The 20,559-nt window shown below is 57.2% G+C and overlaps 1 protein-coding gene and 2 long non-coding RNA genes across 14 annotated transcripts in view; 1 reads left to right on the top strand and 2 right to left on the bottom strand.

Annotated features, from left to right (window-relative positions):
- The window catches only part of TRABD2B (TraB domain containing 2B), a 210,667-nt gene that overhangs the window by 25,367 nt on the left and 164,741 nt on the right, over positions 1-20,559 (bottom strand). For all 12 annotated transcript variants that reach the window (XR_007402541.1, XR_007402542.1, XR_007402543.1 and 9 more), the window contains exons 3-4: positions 14,950-15,096; positions 9,051-9,225 (exon numbers count right to left, since the gene is read on the bottom strand). Coding sequence is in view for 7 of the 12 variants with exons in the window: in XM_049094603.1 (XP_048950560.1) it covers positions 9,051-9,225; positions 14,950-15,096 (322 nt within the window). In the remaining 5 variants the exon portion in view is untranslated. The remainder of the gene's footprint in view (positions 1-9,050; positions 9,226-14,949; positions 15,097-20,559) is intronic.
- On the top strand, positions 1,693-18,860 carry LOC118350743 (uncharacterized). Its single transcript, XR_004805123.2, has 3 exons — positions 1,693-4,557; positions 4,888-5,489; positions 16,639-18,860. It is a non-coding gene; the product is annotated as an uncharacterized LOC118350743 (long non-coding RNA).
- On the bottom strand, positions 9,243-14,881 carry LOC118350744 (uncharacterized). The gene is made up of 3 exons (XR_004805124.2): positions 10,419-14,881; positions 9,706-9,822; positions 9,243-9,608 (listed from the first exon to the last, which is right to left on the bottom strand). It is a non-coding gene; the product is annotated as an uncharacterized LOC118350744 (long non-coding RNA).

The following is a 20,559-nucleotide window of genomic DNA, read 5'->3' as shown; positions in this document are numbered from 1 at the left end:
GATCTGGGGGTGCAGGGGCACCTGGGGGCACCAGGCGGCTTCTGGTGGCCCAAGGAAGGTCCGCCTGGGAAACTGGCAGGGCTGGGCTTCCTCCCTTCTGTCTTGCCAGCCAGGCCGGGGCAGGGCGGGGGCATTTTTAGGTCAGTGAGGACTGAGAGGACGCCTCCCCTGCACCCGGACTTGTGCCAGGAGCTGAGACACCTGGCCCGCGCCCCAGAGGAGATGGCCGAGGGGTGGGCTGGGGGCGGCAGGCACGCAAACCCTTCCAGGGCGGCGAGGGCCCTGCAGGGAGGGAGGGCCGCCAGGGGCTGTGCGGCTAAAGGAAGGCCTTTCCCGAAGGAGGACTTTGCGCTTGCGGGGGGCATGATGGAAAAGAGGGTGTGGGTGTGGTTCCGGGTGGTTGGAATATGAAGTGAAAGGGGAGGTGGGCTGTGGTGAGGGTCAGGGCAGTGGGACAAGCCAGGGAACTCTGAACCGTGGCAGGACGAGTCTAAGGGGGCAGGTCTCAGCTGGGCCAAAGAACACTGTCCCGGGCTACTGTCCAGCTCTGTAAGGGGGTGGGGGCCCCGTCCCTGGAGGAGTGCAGGCAGAGAGTCAAGGAGTGCTTGTCAGGCCCACGCATCCGAGATTCAGATACCCTCCAGGGAGCTGGGCATATCTGGCTGGAACCTGATTCTCCCCCTTAGCCATCTGCTCTGCTCCGGACGCTGCCAGAACCCAGGACGTCAGAAGCTAAGAGCCCTGAGCCTTCAGCTCAGCTCTGCTGTTAAATAACAGGAGGATGGATACAAATACCAAGAAAAGCAACCCCACCCTCCATTTCTCCAGAACTCAGCCTGAAGTGGACACTGATTCCTAGTGTCACTTGATGCCACTATGATGCTTCCGAGGCCAGAACTCCCCAGTGTCACACAGGTGGAAGGCAGCAGAACTGGGGCTCGCCTGAGCCCCTTCAGGGCTTGGAGTGTGTGTGTTTAAAGGGCATTTCATGGGGGCAGCTGCTGAGGTGGGGGCTCCCTGGACACCGGGCAGCCCTCCCCCTCTGGGGCTGGAGCTGCTTCTGGGCCTCTGACACCTGTCCGAGGGTTGCCCAGCTTGGGGGCCCGCTCGGGACCTCCCCCAGTTGTGCACTTCCTCTTAGAAGCATGCCCCTACCTCCTCGCTCCAGGCCCATCCCTCTACACCAATCCTGTTGGTTCTTCTAAAATCCCCAGGGTTTGAGCCTTTTCATTCTCTTTGGACCAGATCCTCTTTCAATTATTACCGGTTAGAGGTGAGGAGGCCTCCCCCTTGCACCCCACCCTATCGGTGGGACAGAAGCCCTGGGGTTTGGGCCAGTCTGCACCCTGAGGGCTGGAGCCAGGAGAGGCTCCTCCGCGAACTGTTAGGGACCTCCTACCCGGCAGGCACGTGCCAGGCCCTGGGGACGCTGAGACTGGCCAGACACAGTGGCCTTTCCTCCTGGGGCCTGACACTACTCGGGACCCACGAGATCATCAGGCAGAGTGGTTCAAGGTCATGGCAAGGCGCCGGGGGGGAGCCCCAGAGACAGAGCCTGTGATGGGTTCTGTGACCCAGGGGGTGGTGCCCAGCCCAGGGCTCACCGCTCTACAACATCCAGATGCTCCTTTCCTAGATTTATAGCACCCGGGACCCCAGGAGAGCTCCCTGCTGGCCAACATGCTCCTGAGCCTCACTGTCACTTGGAGCTGAGGCCAGCTCTGGGGTCTCCGTGTAGTGACCTTGCCGGGGCCTCAGAGGCCACAGAAGTCCCGTCCTTGGGGGACTGTGGGCTCTGAGGGGCCAGGACTCGGAAGTATTTAGGACACCAAGAGCTCACATTTATCCAGGGACGGCGCTGCCCTGGGGCCTGAGCGAGGCCAGTGCCAACCCCCCCGACTCTCAGGCTCCTTGTCCAGAGGAGGAACCTGATGGCAGAGAAGCCAAGTACCTGGTCTGCCCAGGCCATTTCCTCTAAGGAGAAGCACCAGGTTTCCAACTCAGGCGGTCTGGCTCCAAAGCCCATGCTCGGAATCTAGACTACTCTCTTCTCCGGCCTTTGTTCACGGCCCAGCAAGAGTGCCGAGCCCATGGCCGATGGTCCATAAATCCTGGCTCACAGATGCAGCCTAGAACATGGCCCTCCATCCTCCTCTGTCCCCCACCCACAGGGCAGGGTTGGCTCCAGTGGGGGACAAGCCAGCAGATGGGATGTTCCTCTGGCTGGCTGGCTGCTCTGGGCTGAAAAAGGAAGGGTGACTCTGGCCAGGGATCACAGCCCGGAGCAGCGTGCCAGCTGCCAGATGTGAACATGGTGGGAAGCAGGGCCCTTTGAAGCTCCGTTGGAAATTCTGAAGCACTTCCGGACGCTGTGGCCTCATGTTCCAGCGTGGGGAGTGTGGCAGGCCATGGGCGTTCCCCCGGGAGAGGAGAAGGCAGCTGGGTGTGGGCTGCCTGCTTGCTGGGTCCCTCATTTCTAAGGTTCAAAGGCCCCACGTGGGACATGGCTGCTCTTCTGTGCTCAGCTGTGAGCTCTGCCCCTGAGGCTACCGAGTGGAGAAGCCAGGTGGGAGGGAGGTGGGTGTGAGTATTGTCCTGAGGACCATGGGCATGGTGAGGAACCAGAAGGCAGCTGGACCAGCATCAGGAAAAAATGTAACTGGTTTCCACCTCCTCCAGGAAGCCTTCTCTGACTTACCTTCCCTCCTAGAATGGGGACGACAAATGTGCTCGGCACAAGCAGGGCTGTGATAGGGAAATCCTGCAGGGCTGTGGGAGCGTAGAGAGGAGGTGATGGAAAGCCCAGGCAGGAGAGGAAAAGGGTACCATCAGCAGAACAGAGGGCCCAAGTGGCAGCTGGATTTTTTTGGGGGGAGGGAACTGGCCACCAGTAAGAAGGGCCTATCAACGTGACCATCGTTCCACTCCAGTTCCATTTCTCTCACTTGCCATCTGCCTCTTGATGTCCCCGTCTGCCAAATGGAATAATAAATACCACCCCGCCTCCTCCAAGAGGACTCGAGGACACAAGGGTCATATGGACGTCCTTCAGGCAGGAGATGCCACTGGCAGGGAGCTGTGGCCGCTGCTATTAACATGAAAGATGTTACGGTGGTCGGTAGGCTGGGCTTCTAGCCCTTCTCTCAAGCAGAGGTCTTCAGCTCAATCGGCCTGTGTCCCGGCCCCCGGCGTGCTTCTGAGTGTGAGCCTGTGGCCCTGGGTGATGCTGGGTGAGCTGGATGTGCGGGCACTCGGTGGCAGTTGGGGCACCTCTCTCTGCTGCCCACACAGCCCGCCTGAGGGCTCTTCGAATCCCACTCCCCATCTGGACCTCTGTTCCTGGTGGGGCAGGTGGCAGCAGCCCCGCAGGGAGGGATCTTAGCTCCCACACCCTCCCACGAATCTAAGGGTGACTGAAGCAAACTACACTAGAACGGGAGAAGCCCAGATGATAGGCTGCTGGGGTGTTAGCGCCACCCCACCCGAGAACAACAGGATCAAAGGGCTTTGGAAGGTCAGAAGGTAGAACCATATTCAGATTGTAGCACTTCAGGGTTCTGGAAAGTACGGTAACTATCGGCTCTAGCGTTTGAAGTGAATGGGGCAATGGGGCCTAGTGATTACGTGGTCCACCTTCGGGTCTGGTTTGCATCTCCAGCCCAGCTCTGCCAACTTCTACATCACTTAGTCCATTCCAGATTCTGGGATAGCTGACAAGTAAACACATCTCAAGAAGGCCCAGTTCCCCGGAGCTAGGGACAAAATTACAATTTTCTTTTAGTGCCCGGGACACAGACTTCCTTCCCCGCTTCTGCGGGGCCCAGGCGATACCGTGTGACTACACCTAATGAACTTGATTCGGATTCTGGGCCATTTGGTCTTTGTAGAACGTCTCCTGGGTGTTGGCGATTCTGCGAAGGCGTGGGCCCTGCCGTGGGGTAGCTCACACACAGTGGGATGCTCACTGAGCAGGGGGTGCTGGCCAAAATCAGGAGAAGGCCCGGGGCACAGCATTCACATTTACAACCTGGCCGTTCGGTGTTGCTGTGACTGGAGCCCCCACAGGTTGGCGGGCCCTCGCTGCCGGTCAGCGTCTGTGCTCCTAGCGGTCGGAGCAGATCTCGGGGCCCAGGGCCGACATCACTAGTCAATCAAGACCTTTTCTGTGCTGAGCCCGGATGTGGCTTTATTATCCTCTATGCCACCAGGCTCCAGGCAGCCACCACGCATCGATCGCAGTCGGCCCAGAGACCTGTTTAACTTCCTGTCCATGCCAGTTCCTACGGCCGGTCTCGCTTGCATTTACGCCAATGTTCTCTTTTTAAACCGAGAACCCTCCTCCACTTGCTTCCTCATTCTCTGCAGATGACTCCCCCTCCGCCCCCCCTAGAAAGTGGAGCTCTGATTAGAGAGCCATCGGGTGACTTTCCCACTAGCAAGTACCAGTCTGCCGGCCTCCTTCCTGCTTCGATTGCAGGTAAGGAGGTGGCCTTTACCCGTGGCCAGACCCTCTACTTGAGCTCTGGCCCCACTCTTCCTGCCTCCTTGGAAGCCTGGGTGAGTATTTTTCCCCGCTGAGCAGCCTCACCCCTCCTATGGCATTCTTTCCATCACATTTCAGGCATGCTCAGTTCTGTCCCATGGTAAGAAAAGGGGGTAGGCAGGGGGGACAGTACAGTTACCAACTTTTTCTTTGGTCAAGTAAGGCCTCTGAAAGCTCCCTTTGCTTTATATTACCATGTTTTGTTTTGTTTTTAAAGCAAAAGATGTTTAACTTCAAACATGGTAGAAAGGAGATAATTTCAGAATATTAGATGAGCTTGTAAATTGAAGACATTTAGCTAATAAAAACTCATTATCTCATACTTATTTTTCTGCTACTTACAGAGGAACAGAAATCCAAGAACCTGCACAAGATCTCTGGGGGCCCGGCAGGCTCAGCTTGTCCTTGAGCCTGAGAGTGGAGAATCAGGCCTTCCCTCCCCCGGGGCGTGCACTCCTTTCCATGGCCGTGGTCTAGGTCGCTCCAGAACATCTGGGTTTGCACACTGGCCGCAGCCACCTCCTGGAGTGGCAGGGCTTCCGTCTGGGTCCCTAGATGTCACCCAGGACTGCTGAGAACTATCACCCATGTTCACACCCCAGGTGCCCCTGAACCCACTGAATAACCTTCAATAGGGGTCATATAGAGCCTTGCTACAGAAACATCACTGACACCACCGACACTGACATCACTGACACTACTCTTCTGTGGGATGTGCCAGATAAAAAGATGCCCTTCCCACAATTGTGACCATTTCTGGAATTCTAGAGCAAGGGCCCCATGCATGGAGGAAACCGCGAGGACTGGGACCCTAAAACCAGGGCTCAGGTTGAAAGTCCGCCTGCGTGGCCTTGAGGAAGCCGTTCTTCCTCTCTGGGACTTAAGCTTCCATCTGCAAAGGGAGTATCATAAACCTCACCTCATGGAGTCATTGCGGGGATCCAAGGTAAGATACCCCATGAGCGTGGAGTGGTGGCTGGCTTGCAGGAGGAGTTTTTATTTATAAAGATCCCTCCACCGTGGCTGAGAATTTTAACCTGTGATCTATAATGAACATATTGAGCACAATCTGATGAGGCAGGTATCTTCATTTTGCAGATGAAGACACTGAGGCCCTCGGAGGCGAAATGGCTTTCCCGGGGTCTCTTAGCTGACAGTGGTGGAGGCACACTTTACACCCAGGCATCCTGACACCAAACCTCCTACTCTTTGTCCCAAATGTCTCCATAGAGCAGAACAGAGAAGGAGTGGCCGACTGCCATCAGCACTGGAAACCCCAGTCTGTGCCCCTGGGCATTCAGGAAGGATTCTGGAGCAGCGGTGGGCTGGGGAAGGGTCTGGACGGGCACTGTGGGAGGGGAGGGCAGACAGGGGAGGCTCTCCAGAGCCGCAGAGCCCGAGGCTGGCCTCTAAGGCTGGTCTGTCAGAGAATAGCAGAAGCTCAGCAGGGGCCTGGTTCAGCATCACGTTTCTGTTTTCTGACATTTTTCCTAGAGACACCATGAACCTGGATCTGAGAGGCCTTTGCACGAGCAGCCACGTCCGGGGGATGGGTAGGCCTGTTTCCAGGGGCAGAGGCCCTCCCCTGCTTCTCATAGCCTTGGGGGATCCGGGCCTTGTTTGAGGACCAGACAGAGAATGTGGAGTAAGGGTCAGTGCCCGATGGTCTAGGGGTGCCGGGGATGGGACTGATGGGACTCCCAGACAGGAGCGTGTAGAGGACTGGAGTACCTGCAGCTTGTCTGCAGGCTGCATGCTGTCCAAGATGCTCATCCTGGCGGGGCACGTAAATCTTCGGCTGGGCATAGGATGTGGGATGTGGGAGCCACATGGCCGTAAGAACGCCATGAGGCAGGTGTGGGCTTTTCTGGCTGCAGGCCGTGTGAACGTGTCCCATGCCAATACAGTGGCTGTCACACGTCTGCACAGCTGGCTCCCTGACGACACCTAAGCTGGCTCCCTGACGACAGAACCCCCTGGATCAGAGCTCCTGGGCCTGGGCTCCAGTCTGGCCTCTGACCCTGACTTGCCAGGAGCTTCCCCCATATCTTGGCCTGTAGGGACCTCAGCGTGTCCCGGGCTTGGAAGAGGTGGGCAGGCTTGAGTTTGGAGGCTGCATCCAGCTTTGAAATTCTCAGGTTGAGGGTAGATGTGCAGCGCAGTGTAAACCATTGTTTCTGGGGCGGCTGGGCCTCCAGTGGCAGCTGCCGGCAAGATCTGTGCAGGGATCTGGGCTTATTATTGGACAGCAGGCCTCTGAGAGCCGAGGCAGGGCTCACATTGCCCTGACCTGTGCACCAGGCCCAGCTGAGACCAGGAGGAGAGGATCTGGTCCATATTCATTCACTTGTTCGTCCTTCCACTCATTCATTCTTTCATACACTCATCAAGCTTGAAACCTATTACATGCTACTAGAGACACAGGGTGAGTACGTGGCATGTGCCCTCCCAGAGCTCAAGGCGGGGTGGGAGACGGAGCCAGCAGGGGTCACCGGCTATGTTGTGGGGAGCAGCCTACAGGCAACGAAGGCTGGGCTGGGGCTGATGGAGGCTTGGATGGGGACAGTGGCCCTGGGGATGGACAGAGTAGATGGATATGAGCCTTTTCAGGGGTCTGTCAACTGGACCAGCCAGGGACCAGCTGGATTTCAAAGATGGGGAAGAAAGTGGAGGTGGGCATGGTCCCTGAGTGGACATTTGTGTCTCCACGGATGTGAGTTTCAGGAGAAGCAGGCCGGTGCCCAGAGCCCACACTGCTGTGATTTTCATCTCCAGGCTCTCCTGTTTCCTCACCCGCAGGGAAGAGCTAGCCTCGGACCCTGGTGGCTCTGGTCTCGGGCCCTGGGACAGGTGGGGCATGTGCAATGCTGGATCTCTTGCTGGCCTCCCTCAAGGACAAGGTTCACCAGGGGCCCCTCTTACACTTGGAGAGAAGCCTGGCGGCTGGCTTGGCTCAGAATGCCTCCCTTTTTATAGTCAGTGAGGGGCCATTCGGAGCAGGAGCACTGCCCAGATGCCCATGGAGGGAGGCAGCTGGATGCTGACCGGGTGTGTTGGGGAGCACTTACTCTCCTCACCATCCACAAAGCTGTCCTAACTCACGCCTTGTCCCCAGGATGTGTCCTGCACCTGGAGAGTAGCCTTGCCCTCTCCATCAGCCAAGGTCCTGCTCCTGCTGGCTTCTCCGGACACCCATACGGGAACCCCTCTCTTCTCTGAAAACTGTTTAAATAGCTGCTGGAATCACTAATGGCCCAAGTGCTTTCTGAATCCTTCTGTTCAGATGAGGAAACTGAGGCTGCCAGAGGGGACAGGAGGCCATGGCAGTGCTCTCACACAATCTGGGAGTCTTCTGGTCCAGCTGCAGATGTGGCTTCACAGAGGCTGTCCCACGAGCCTCTCCCGTGCTGAGGGCCCCCCAGGAGGGAAGACAGGCACAGGCTCTGGCTCTCCCCTCGAAAGTGTATGAGGTTGAATGCAGAGCGGGGGAGGCAGGCCTCACTCAGTGGACATGCCCACTGCAGAATTAGCACGGTCCTGGGCTACAGAGACGCGCGGCCTGAGTGGGCAGGCAGGGGAGGGAGGGCGGAGAGGCAGCGGCCGTGAGGGCTCAGCCCCAGCACCCCAGGCACGGCCCCTCTCCCTTCATTGTCAGGCAGCAGGAGGTGGATGGCGCCCACGTGAGCAAGAGATCCATTTCTATGCTGTGGCTCTGCAGCCAAAGCTGACCGACAGAGGAGGCAAATGCGATCCCCTGGTCCCATGGTAGACATCGCTGTCATCACGGGAGACAGCACAGGGAAAGGAAGGAGTGAGGGAGGAGAGGGAGGAAGAGACCGGAGGGCCAACAAGCCTTGCACCTGGACATCGCGCTTCCCTTTGCACAAAGAAGCCAGAGGAGAAGCACCAGGCTCATGGCCCGCGGCGGGGTGATCAAGCTTGTAGTGACTCAGGGTGCTGACGATGACGGTGAGGGAGCCCCAGCCTGAGTCCCTACCATTAGGTAATTGAAATGTTGCCGCTAATCTAACGCTTCCCCAGATAGCGGTTTTCAATTCGTCAGATGATCATTGCTATCACCGCCCACGCACGGAAGAGGGGCCTGAGCCCTCGCATGTACCGGGCAAGGTCACGCGGCCCGAGCGGGCCGGGCCGGGCCACAGGTCGGGGTGTGGGGCATCGGAGCTCGCAGGCGTGGCCCGGCTCCACCGGGTGGGCTCGAGGCTGGGCTGCCAGGGGCCCCGGCTCCCGTCTGAGCCCTCCGCACGGCCTCCTGGAGCGTGAGGGGCTCCCGAAGGCGCCCGGCCCTGGCTCGGCCCCTCCTCCGGCCCGCGGGGCCTAATGCGGCAGAAGCCTTGGCTGGAAACCGCGGAGTGGGCCGCGTGGCTTGCCCTGCTCCGTCCGGCCTGCGCCTCCTCCTGCATGAAGGACAGACCAGGACAGGGTCTACGAACCTCCCAGCCCCCCAGGATTCTGCAAGCAGGCCCTTCCCCACGCCGGCCCAAACCTGCTCCGAAGGCGAAGAAGCAGATCTTGTCCTCGTTCTCCTGCAGAAGCGCCATGACCCTCTTCCCCATCCGCTCGTTCCTCTTGTAGATGAGCTCGTGGCGGAAGTAGCTGTCGATCTCCTGGGCCGTCACCTGCTCGTGCGGCGGGAGGGTGGTGTTGATGAAGCTGGGCAGCTGCAAAGGCAAGACAGAGGCGCCCTCAGTGCTGCCGGGCCAGGGTGGCCGGGGCTTTACGCAAACGCGCCCCGGCAGCGGAGCCTAAGTGCCCCTGCGGCGGGCTACACGTTTGGTCTGGGTTTTTCATCAATTCCAAAAACGCTTTGAGAGGAGTGTGGTCATTCCAGTTTTACAGATGAAGAAAGCAAGAGTGGAAAGATCCAGAGACTGAGCAAGGTCACACAGCCACTGAGGTAGCAGCGCGGGGAGGAGAGCCCGGCTGCCGCCTCGCACGTACGGCTCCCGCGTCTCTGCCCTGTGGACTCTCAGCTTCCCGACGCCAGGGTCCGCAAGGCAGGACGGCTCTCAGCTCCTTCGCTGTCCTCCCGTCAGCCGCCAGCCTGGAGTGCAAGGAATTCGGGTCAGCAAGCGGGTGTGGAGGGTCAGCGGAGCTGCCTGGAGGGGCAGAAAGGCCGCAGGTGACAGGGGCAGGCCCACCTGGACTCAGGCCCGGTTCTGACGCTCTGCGACTTCGGCCAAGTTACTTAACTTTCCTGGGCTCTAGTTTCCTCGTGTGTGAGACGGGGATTATGTGAGAGCTACGCCCAGGGCACCCTACAGAGATGACAGGAGAGGTCACAGGCTAGTCCCCCAGTGCCGGAGCCCCGGCAGCCACCACCTCCCCTCCCCAGGCCCTTGGCTCCCAGGGGAACCCTTCCATCCCTCCTTAAACACTGCAGCTCCGGGCCCACGGCCGCCTCCCGTTATGATGGTTGAGTCTACAACCTGGCTAGAACTTTCCCCATTTCTCAGCTCCAGGCCCACTGTCCACGCCCAGTTCTGTGGCCGGGGGCGGGTGTGGGGGCAGCATCACTGACACGTTGCTGAATTAGGCAGAGAGCTCCCTGAGTCCAGGGACAGAGCTCTTGCCCTTCCTGGCCCCCGGGCCCCACACAGGGCAGCTGCCCAGCAAGGCTTCTGGAACCACGAACATAAAGTCGTGCTGTCCTTCCCCACTGCACTGCCTCCTCCTGGGCTCTTCCATTCCCAACATTTTGTCTTCCTGGCCTGGATGTCAGGCCCAGTGGTTCTGGCACCCTGGCCTCCAATGGTGGATGGGGCCTGAGAAGAAGCCACGGGGCCACAGGGGAGACTGAGGCATGAGTCAGAACATACTCTCTATTTCCCGCAACCCCTCACTGTCATTCCACCTTCCGAGCTCTTGTCCACAGGATGTCTTGCATCTGGAGTCTCTTCTTCCATCTCTCTCTCTGTCAACTCAGGCCAATGCACAGAACGGGAGGCCTCTCTGACGGATGGGCTAGCTAGGTGGAGCATCTGGCAAGAGACAAGGTCCTGCAGGGCTTAAAGGCTCCCAAGGGTCATGTGACCCAGCCACATGGCTTTTAGAGCCACTGACAAGTTGTCAACACTCTTTCTGAGGAAAATGGAGACGTCAGCAGAGGCTGAACCTTCAAGGATTTGGACGGGGCCAGGACATCTGTCTCTGATATCTGTTGGGACATCTGTCTCTGATATCTACTGGCCAGGCACCAGGGTGCTCCCCAGAGTGGGAGGGGAGGGGCTTTTCCACCACAAACTCCTGATTCACTGTTCTGGGATGACAAGGCAATGATATGACTGATGAAACCTAAACTTGTTCAGTGCACAACCCGAGTGGCTGTGTGCAGCAGCCCTGCCAGTGCCCAATCAGAGATTGGTGCCCAATCAAAGTTGGGGTTTGTTTGGTAAACAGATAATGGAGGAATAGAGCTTCCACCAGTGACGGGGAGGGATGATTGGCAGCCCCGACAAAGCAGGCCACATTTGGGCTTGATGCAGCTCCAGGAGAGGCTCCTGAATGGGGGAAGAGTTGTGGCTTAGAGGGTTATTTCTAGAAATGTGGTCCTCTCTGTTCCTCAGGCCTCAGGCAGGGGAGAGAATGTGGATGATGGTGTACCGAGAAATAGACATTTATTCAATCGGTGAACAAGCGCGTGAGGGAATGAGCTGAGAGGCAGTCGGTGGTTATGGACGCGGGTTCTGGAGTCAGACAGCCAGCGTAACCTGGGACGGGGTCCCTCCTTTCCCAGTTACCAGTTGGGTTGCCTGTCTGTAACTAGCAAGTTCCTTGTGCTGTCTGAGACTCCGTGTCCAAATTGGTGACATGGGAGTAATATATGTTGTTGTAGGAATTAAATACAGTCAGTTTTGGAAAGTGCTTATTAGCACAGCACACAGCACAAAGAAGGTCTTGACTACACGGCAGCTTTCTACACCTCGCCTGGGGGACGGAGCGGGCTTCGTCACCTTTCCCCCACGATGGCAGAGGCTACAGTGAAGGGTGGCCTTGGGCAGAGGGTAGAGGCAGGTCCAACAAGTAGAAGCCTTCAGAATCATCAGAGAGCCATGAAGGAAGCATCCTGCTTTCCTTCCCTCCCACCAAGTGTCCCGGCAGAGGCTCTTCCTCCTCTGATTCTTGACCATGAATGTGCATTTGTGGAAAGACAAATCTCCATTTGTTCCTTAGGGAGCTAAAGACATTTAACGAGGACAAGAACCAGAAAGGTCGATGTCAAAGCCACGACGGAGTTAGGCTAGCCACCAGGGTTTCCGGGGCTGCCCGGCAGCTGGTGGCCATTCTCTGCACGTTTCAGGCTGACGGGCCCTGGCTCCATGCCAAGGATGGAACTTGGGTTTGGGCCCAGGCTGGGATGGAAACAAATTAGTGATGTCATTAGACTTGTCAGGAGCCTTAAATCTCCTGCGACAAGTTTAAGTGCAGGATGTACCATAAAGGACATGTCAGGTCCCTGGGGTGCTAGAGCCATGAGCTGGAGGTGGTGTGATGAGATAGGGCAGGGCGGGGGGTGGGGAGTGACTGCAGTGTAGGCTCCCCGGGCACACAACCAGGACAGGGTCAGGCCTGGTGGTCAAGTGCTCCGGTCTACTGATGTCATTGACCTCGATGGTCTCACCCCTGCTCTTTGGCCCATCCACCCAAAGCCACTTTCCATGAACTTCCATGGGTCTAGCTAGGCCCGTGTCAGGCCAGGGGTCACAGAGCACCCTCAGCCTGGGTCTGCTGCCCTGGATGAGGCTCACAGCCCAGAGAGGAGTCCGAGCACTGTGGGATCCGTGCTTTGAGAGGGATGTGGGAGCTTGGAGCCTGGCCCCTGACAGACAACCATGTGTCTGCTTTGTTCAGGACGGTCCAGTTTCATGGCTAGGCTAGACTGCCCCATGCCTGTTACTTATTCTGACCCCTAATTATATTTGACCTTTCACTCTCCAAAGTGTCTGGGTATGGATGGCAAGTATATGGCTACTGTACACCTAACACAGGCTGAGGGCTCAGACAGGGCCTCCTGGGGAAGCGGCCTTCGGGTCCCTGCTGATGATGGGCCATTGATGGTGCAAGGGACCTGGGAGCTTTGGAAGGCTGGGGCACGAGCCATTTCTGAAGGTGAGATGGAGGGGTGGGGAGGCAAGAGAGATCGTGGCTGAGGTGCACCCAGCCCCTGCCCCCATCCTGGACCCTGCACCTGTACCTTTGTCCTGCTTCAAGTCTGGACACCGCCAGGGGACCCAGTGCAGTTCACCTGCCAGGGGCAAATCAGGCTCAAAGGAAACCTGAGCTTGCTATCTGCTGAGGTCATCCCATTCCTCCGCCTCTCAGCTCAGTGTCAGCCCCGGCCCCGGCAGGGCCCTGTCCTGCACACTCCTGCCCCCAGCCCGGTTACTTCATGCCCAGGCTACCCTGAGTGTTGACCGGGTCCCCTCGGCCACAGAGCTCACCAGCCTCTCCCCCGGCGAATGACACAGGGTGGGGCTCTGGCCCAGAGCTCTCAGACAGGTACATCAGAGTCAGAGCTCTCAGAGTCCTGGGCCTCCTCTGCAGGGTCTCCAGATCCTTCCTTCACTGTCTACACTGCATGGAGCATGGAGCACACCCACATGGCATCCTGGATAGCCGTTCCCTGATCCTCCCTCTGTCCCAGCAGGAGGGAGCAGCAGGGCAGCAGGACAGAGAAAGGTGCAGGGTGTACAGGGCAGCATGCACGCTCAGCCTGGTCCCCGGTTACACCTCCAGCCCAAACCCACCTCCTCCCCTGTTCCCTCTTGCCTCTGCTGGAACATGCCTCCTCCTCCTGTCCGTGGCCAAGTGGGGTTCTTCCCTGACCTCTCACCTTGCAGGCATCCTTCCTTTTTGTCCCAAGTCCATATAAACTCTTGCTCCTGCCACAGGCCCCAGCTGCACCCCGTACTCTCTCTCGGAGCAAAGGTCACACTTGGGTGCCTTTGCTTGGGGAATGTCCCGTTCTCTCCTAGGAGACTGGGAGCCCCACAAGGGCCGCTTTCTCCGGCTGCCTTGCCCCTCACGGCCCCAGATCCCTTCTCACAGCACTGTGCCTGGTATTTACCAACAGTTTCATTCATTCCTTCAGCACCTATTTACCGAGTCCTGCTCTGAGCCAGGCACTGGCCCAGCCAGTCAGATTACAGATGAATAAAACAGACCAAATCCCTGTCCCTAGGGAGCTTATGCTCTAGTGGGGAGGACAAACAATAAATAATCACTTATCGATGAATCAAAATACGAAAGTATGTGAGAAGATGATAGAGACCTCAGCGGGGAAGCAGAGCCTAATAAAGAAGTTGAGGGTGTGGGAGCAGGGGCCAGGCTGCAATTCTCCATCAGAGAGTTGGGGCCCACCTCCCTTGGATGACGGTGTCTGGGTTAAGATGGGGGTGAGCCCTGCTGATACCTGGGAAAGGGCAAAGGTGAAGCACCCCCAGGGGGCCCATGGAACAGCTCGGAGGCCCACACCCTCGAGTGGTGCATGTGAGGGGAGGGCAGAGGACATGGGGCTGGGGTGGGGGAACACCCAGGGCCCACACAGGTCATTACATAGACTGGCTTTTACCCTGAGAAACGTGGGGAGCCACTGAACTGTCCTGAGCAAGGAAGTGATCTATTCTATCTCAACTGCTTCTTAAATAAGTGGTTAACCAAGCATCATGACGGAAGGCACAGGGACCTGGAGAGGCCTGGGGGGAGCATCTAACTCCATCCAGGGTATCTGGGGGGGCTTCTCGGAGGAAGTAACAATGGGCCATGGCCAAGCAGGAGGAAAAGAGGAGGGAGGAGCCTGAACAGAGGCACAGCGGCATCAAAGTGTGAATGGCGTGGGGGAGGCTACAGGTGGCACAGGTCAGCAGAGCAAGGTGCACGCGGCAGGGCACCTGGGCCAGGACATGGTCAGCAGAGGGCGAGGTGGATGCCTGGCAGAGTCATGCTCAGCTCTTCGGGGTGCTCCTCACTCTCTGCCCCACCTGTGGGTGGCTTGACTCAAGGCAGAACACCTTCAGCTGGACTCCAGCCCAAGCTCTAACCACGAGCGTCTCCTCAAGGCCTCTAATTTCCCCAGAGGCTGACCTGAATCAGAGGCCTCCCTGCTCTTACAAGGCTAAGCTCCTTAAGCCCACACACGCCAGACTCAAGTGCTGCTCTGGATAACTTGGGAACTCAACAATTAAGTGGTGTGGGCTTGCACAAGTCTCTTTGTGTCTTTGAGCCTCAGTTTCCCCGACTGTAAAATGGAATACCTGCGGAGAGAAGATTGCCTGCACCTGGCACAACATCGTAGGTGTCTAATAAATGCCATGTGGGTTCATACGGGCCGGGCCTGTGGAGCTGGGGACCTAAAGGCTCTCTGGGTGGGAGGAGGGGAGTCTCACCTGGGCTGTGTCGTGGTTGAAGATGACAGCGTTGAGATCCCCACAGTTGTAGTGCTTGATGAGGTCCTCCGTGGTGTAGGGCGCCTGCAGGCTCCCCGCCCGCACGCTCTCGTGCTGCAGCAGGGTCTGGTTCAGGGCAAACAGCACCTGCGCAGAGGAAAGAGCGAGGAACGAGGGCTGTGATTCTAGATCAGCCGAGGGCCCTGACACCTCCAGGCCCGGCTGGCCTCACTCTGCACTTTGGGGCAGCGGACCCTGAAACGGAGACGGTCTCAAGCCACCTGTCCTTGTCATCGCCTGGCCACCAGCGTGCCAGTCCTCAGGCCTTGCTCGTGCTGTTTGCACGTCATCATCTGTTTGCCATCTTGGACCACAGTCCCGGGCGGGCCTCTCACCGCCAGTTCAGTCCTGAGCATCTCCCACTGGGCCCAGTGCAACCTGTCCCACTTGCCCCGTCCCATAGTCATCTGCCACAGTCACCTTTCGAAAGCACAAATCTGATCGTCTTCCTTCCTTCTTTTTTTTTACCCCCTCAAAACTTTCCCAGGTGCGTGGGGCCTAGGCCTGAGTGGTGCAGCCCGAAAGCCTCCGCTGGCCTCTGTTCTCATCTGCAGCCCTTTGCCCACGCAGGCCTCCACATCCGATCTCATAATGTGGCAAAATGAGAACCTAGCTGTGTCTGGGTTTTGGAATGATGGGTGAGTTGGTCTTTTGACTAAATTTGTCTTATTCCTGTGCTAGGGAAGCTCTCGAGTGAGCACAGACTAATTCTGTAATCAGGAGCATGGCAAACAAAGCAAGACAAACGAACAAAACAGAGAACCACTTAGATGTCAAGGCCCCCACCAAGACCACTTTTCGCAGGGTCCCCCTCACCCCCAGGCGAGGCCTGAGGAGCCAGGCCTCTCTGAACCATCCCCATGCTGGCGCCTGGCACGTTCCCTCAAGCTCCTCCACTCTGGGCCGCTCTGCGGGGCCCTGGGAACACAGCTGCACCCTCTCCAAGCCTGCCTGGCATGGGGATCACGTAGAGCACCGGACACAGTATCAGATGCCCTGTCCCCACGCCCGGGACCGGAATCTCCGAGGGGGAGCCCAGGATGTGTACTTTTAACAGGCTCCCTGGGAACAATGTTAGTGGTCTGATTGCTTCTGGAATGAGGACCACCGCTCTAATGGAACACGGCCTGCCCCAGGTATGAGGGCCCTGAGAGATGATCCCAAATGTCCCATTTTAGATGGGGAAACTGAAGCTCCTGAGAGGAAGGGACTTGTTCAATTCTGCACACCTGGGGCTGGAACTATCCCAGACCCCTCTGGCCGACCAATGGGAGGAGTCTGACCATGATGTCGATTCTTCAGCACAGGTGCAGGGAAGGCTGCTGCGGGTCTGGGCAGAAGGTCGGAGGCAGTCTCAAGCCACCTGTCCTTGTCATCGCCTGGCCACCAGCGTGCCAGTCCTCAGGCCTTGCTCGTGCTGTTTGCACGTCATCATCTGTTTGCCATCTTGGACCACAGTCCCGGGCGGGCCTCTCACCGCCAGTTCAGTCCTGAGCATCTCCCACTGGGCCCAGTGCAACCTGTCCCACTTGCCCCGTCCCATAGTCATCTGCCACAGTCACCTTTCGAAAGCACAAATCTGATCGTCTTCCTTCCTTCTTTTTTTTTACCCCCTCAAAACTTTCCCAGGTGCCTCCTGCCCTCCAAATAAAGGCCTAGCTGTTCAGTAGAGCCTGCAAGGCGGTGACCTGGCCCCTGCTGTGGTGATGACCTCACTTCCTACCCAGCCCTCCGTGCCTCCAAATACCCAACTACTCAGCACTCTTCCGTCTCTGGGCTGCTTCTACGGTGTTCTCTGTGCACGAGAACCTCCCGCCTCTGCGCTCCACTTGCAAATTCAGACTTGGCCTTCCAGGCTCTGCTCAAATGTCTTCTCTGGGAAGCAGCTTCTCTGAGCACCTGGGGGCTGAGTCAGGCCTCTCCCTGGGGTCCCCCACAGTCTCCTTGTGTGGCAGACTGACCTAGTAGTGGCTCCAAACTTTAACCTGTCCACGTATCCATGCCCTTGGCCGTGGAACTCTGGCTCCCTCTCATTCTGACTCTGGGTATAAGTAACCATGACGCACAAGCACAGAGGCCAGGGCTGCTGCTGCCTCTTGTACCTCTGGGGCCCTGACAGCAGCCTGTGCTAGCCCACCAGGAGTGGGCAGAGCCGAATTGCCTCAGTTGTCCCACCAAGGCCATCCCAGTCCAGCCAGCAGTGGACTCCCAGACTATGTGAGTCAGGACAGCTGAGCCCAGCGGGGGCCCCCTGCCACCGGGTTCAGATACCTGAGCACATGCTCAGTGCTGGTGCTGCCCAGCACAGCTGAGGTGATGGACGAGTGACCCGCCATGCTTTTGTCCGCCCCGTGTGAACATGACATTGTGCCTGCTATTTAGCCGCCTGGCTCTTCCGTTAGGCTCTGAGCTTCTTGAAGATCAGACTGGCATCTCACTCATTTTTTATCTGCAGCTCTCTGCACAGGGAAGAGAGGAGGCACTCTATCCTTTCCCTAGCACCTTAGTGCCACCTAGTGCCACCTGCTGTGGTCAGTCACTTCAGGTTTCAAGGCTCCTCATTAAGCCCCTCAGACTAGACCCCAGAACTTTGGCACTCTGCATTTGGGGCATGCTGCTTCCACGTGGCATAAGTTTCCACCAGTGGCATCAGCCACATGATTCCAGAACACACGATCTGAACAGAAAAGCTCAGGTAATAAGGGGCGTACTGAGGTGGGCAACGGGGCCCTTGGGAGGTCCCCTCTGCCCATCCTCCCCACACTTTTGTTTCTGGTAGGCAGAGAGCTGGATAGGGCTGGGGTGCAGCAGCCCAGGCTGCACCCTGTAATGAGCTGGCTGGAGATAGGTCAGACCCCACCTCTGAGCCTTCTCCTAGCTCTGGCGAGCACCCTGAAATTCAATCCATGACCACCTGGTGCAGGGTGTCAATGGCAGCTTGGTGGCTGGGATGAATCACAGTAGGCTGTGGCCCGTTGCTGTGCACATCACTAAGGCAACAGGCACTTCCTCCCACACAGAACACACCTCGCATGAAAGCATCCACGTCAAGCTGGGGTGCTCCACTTCTCCTGGGGGCGGGGGCCGGGATGCACAGGTTTCCTGTGACCACACCCTGCCACTGCATACACCTGCTGCTCTTCAGTGTCAGCACCACCTGGCCTTGGTGAGGTCATCTGTTCAAGTGCCCAGAAGACCCCACTGGAGGGGAAATGGCTCCCCTGGGCCTTTCTAGACACACAGAGTCACTTCTGCAGTCATGTGGCTTTCGTGGAGCTAGGAGGTGTTCCCAGGAGTTGGGTTACAATCTGTAGGGTGCTAGGAACGGCCCTGGCGTGTAGTCAGAGAATGCTTGGTCAATAATAAGACTTGAACTTTCCCAGATTGGACCTGGAAGGACCCCTGTAGGTCATCTGGTCCAGTGTTTTTTTTTTTTTCTTTTTAATGTTTCTTGGCCACAGAATCCTTTTTTACTGTTACTGTTTTCCAAAGGACTTAGAACTCCATATGTGGAGCAGATTAAAAAAAAAAAAAAAAGTGGAACTTTTTGTGACTGATGGGAGAAGACCTGCAGCAGAGACCCCAAGCCTCCTTTGTGGAACCCATGGGTCTCCTGGAGCCCAGTCTGAGAACCACTGATCTCATCCTGTGCCCCCATCATGTAAAAGAGACAGGAGACAGAAGCCCAAAGTGGGCAAGAGAGAACTCATCCAGGCCCACGCAGCAAAGCTGGGGGCAGAGCAGACTCAAAGCCAAGTCTGACGCCCAGCCCAGCACCCTTTGTGGAGCTACAGATTGGGGCTGGATGTCTGGATATTCACTGGCACAGCCCAGGTTCATCCCACACACGTCTTTCCTCTGGAGCCTTATGATACAGCCAGAAATAGCCACAGAGTATTTATTATTAGCGTGTTGCATATAGAAAACTGAGACCAGATCATTTAAGAGGCATTCCCAGTGTGGCACAGGCAGTGTGGTGGGGCGTGGGTGGAAACCCACGCCTATCATTCTGGACTCTCGTGACCCCTGGGTGAGGTCTATGCCTCCCACCCCTGGTCTTGGCACTTATCCCATTAAGTGTCCATCTCAAGTGATTCCCTGTTCCCTGCCTGTATAGACCAAAAGCTTGGTAAGGGCAGGAAGCCTGCCTCTCTGTTCATGGGTCACTGCTGGAGCAAAACAGATTTTTCGGGAACCGTTCTGGAAGGCAGACTGTGGACTCCGAGTCACATGCCCTTTCCCTACAGCTCTCACCTCCTAGCCATCCTTTGGAACTCATAAAGAGGTCCTCAGCGGTTCATTATAGGGTTGTCATGTTTTTTGAGCACTTACTCTATGTCAGGCATCTTCTAAGCTCATGTTATTTAATCTTTACAGCAACTCTGAGGTAAGTCTAGTATTAGCTTCAATTTATAGATTTAGAAAACCCAACCCTACAGCAAAGAGACAGTAAGCAACTCACCAAAGGTGACACCGCTGGACAGGGATGGGACGCACGCTTGGGCTTGGGCAGGCCAGCCCTGGAGCCCATCCTCCTAACTGCCCACTGCCCACTGGGGCCTCCCTCTGCTCTCCCTGGGAGAAGGCCAGCAGAGGTGGTGTCCTGATTCATAGATGGGAAACCAAAAAAGCAGAGAGTGCCCAAGGCCACATGGCTTGTAAAGGGCAGAGCTGGGCTTTGGAAGGATGTCTGTCTGGCTCCAGACCAGGTTCCCATGACTGGAACTTCAAAATAATATGTGCTTCTTCATAAGCACTCTTGGTGCTTCCAACAGATATAGGGAAGCTACACTTATTCATTCAATCAACAAACATTTACTTTCTGTTGATTCTCTGACCTCCCAAGGGCCCCATTGCCCACGTCAGTACGCTGCTTGTTACGTCTGCAGAGATCTGGGGTCGGTGGATTAATTGGGCTTAGTTTCCACCTCTGTGGGGGCTCATCTCAGAGGCAGACATCCCAACTGACCATGACGGTAGAGGGTGGTAAGTGGGGCCTCTGAGGCCCCGTGCACAGGCACAGAAGAGCCTCGCCCTGATTTCTGCCTCCCCCTTACTCAACCCTGAATTCCCAAGCCTGGCGCTGGTCACAGACTCCCGGGCCTTCACGTCTTCTGCTCCCGGCCACTTTAGAATAACAAACCCTCCTCGCCCAGAGCCTCCGTGGCCCACTCTGGGATAATGTTTATGATAAAGCTTTGACATGGAATAACAAACGCTGGGTGGAGGCTAGAGTCCCCTTGTTCCCCCTGGATAACCACGTGAGGAGGCCCAGCCACCAGGAGGACCTGAGCCTCCCGGCGCAGCCCCCCTTGCCAGCGCTTGCCCGCCAGGAGCTGGCCCGCGGTGTCTGCTGAGTGTAGGCCCAGAATTTAAACACAGCTTCAAAGCAGGCTGAGGATGGAGTGAGGCAGGCGCCAGGAGGGTGGGGGCAGGTTTATTGTTCCAGATTAGTCTAGTAAACAGTCCTGAATGGGCTGGGGTGGTGAACACCAAGGCCTTGTGCTCACTTGCTGGCCCAGCACTGTCAGTGAGGAGAGGCAGCAGGAC

Source organism: Canis lupus, chromosome 15 (genome assembly GCF_003254725.2).
Source record: "Canis lupus dingo isolate Sandy chromosome 15, ASM325472v2, whole genome shotgun sequence".
NCBI lineage: Eukaryota > Metazoa > Chordata > Mammalia > Carnivora > Canidae > Canis > Canis lupus.
Note: the sequence above shows the minus strand (reverse complement) of the source record. Positions and strands in the feature narration are given on the sequence as shown.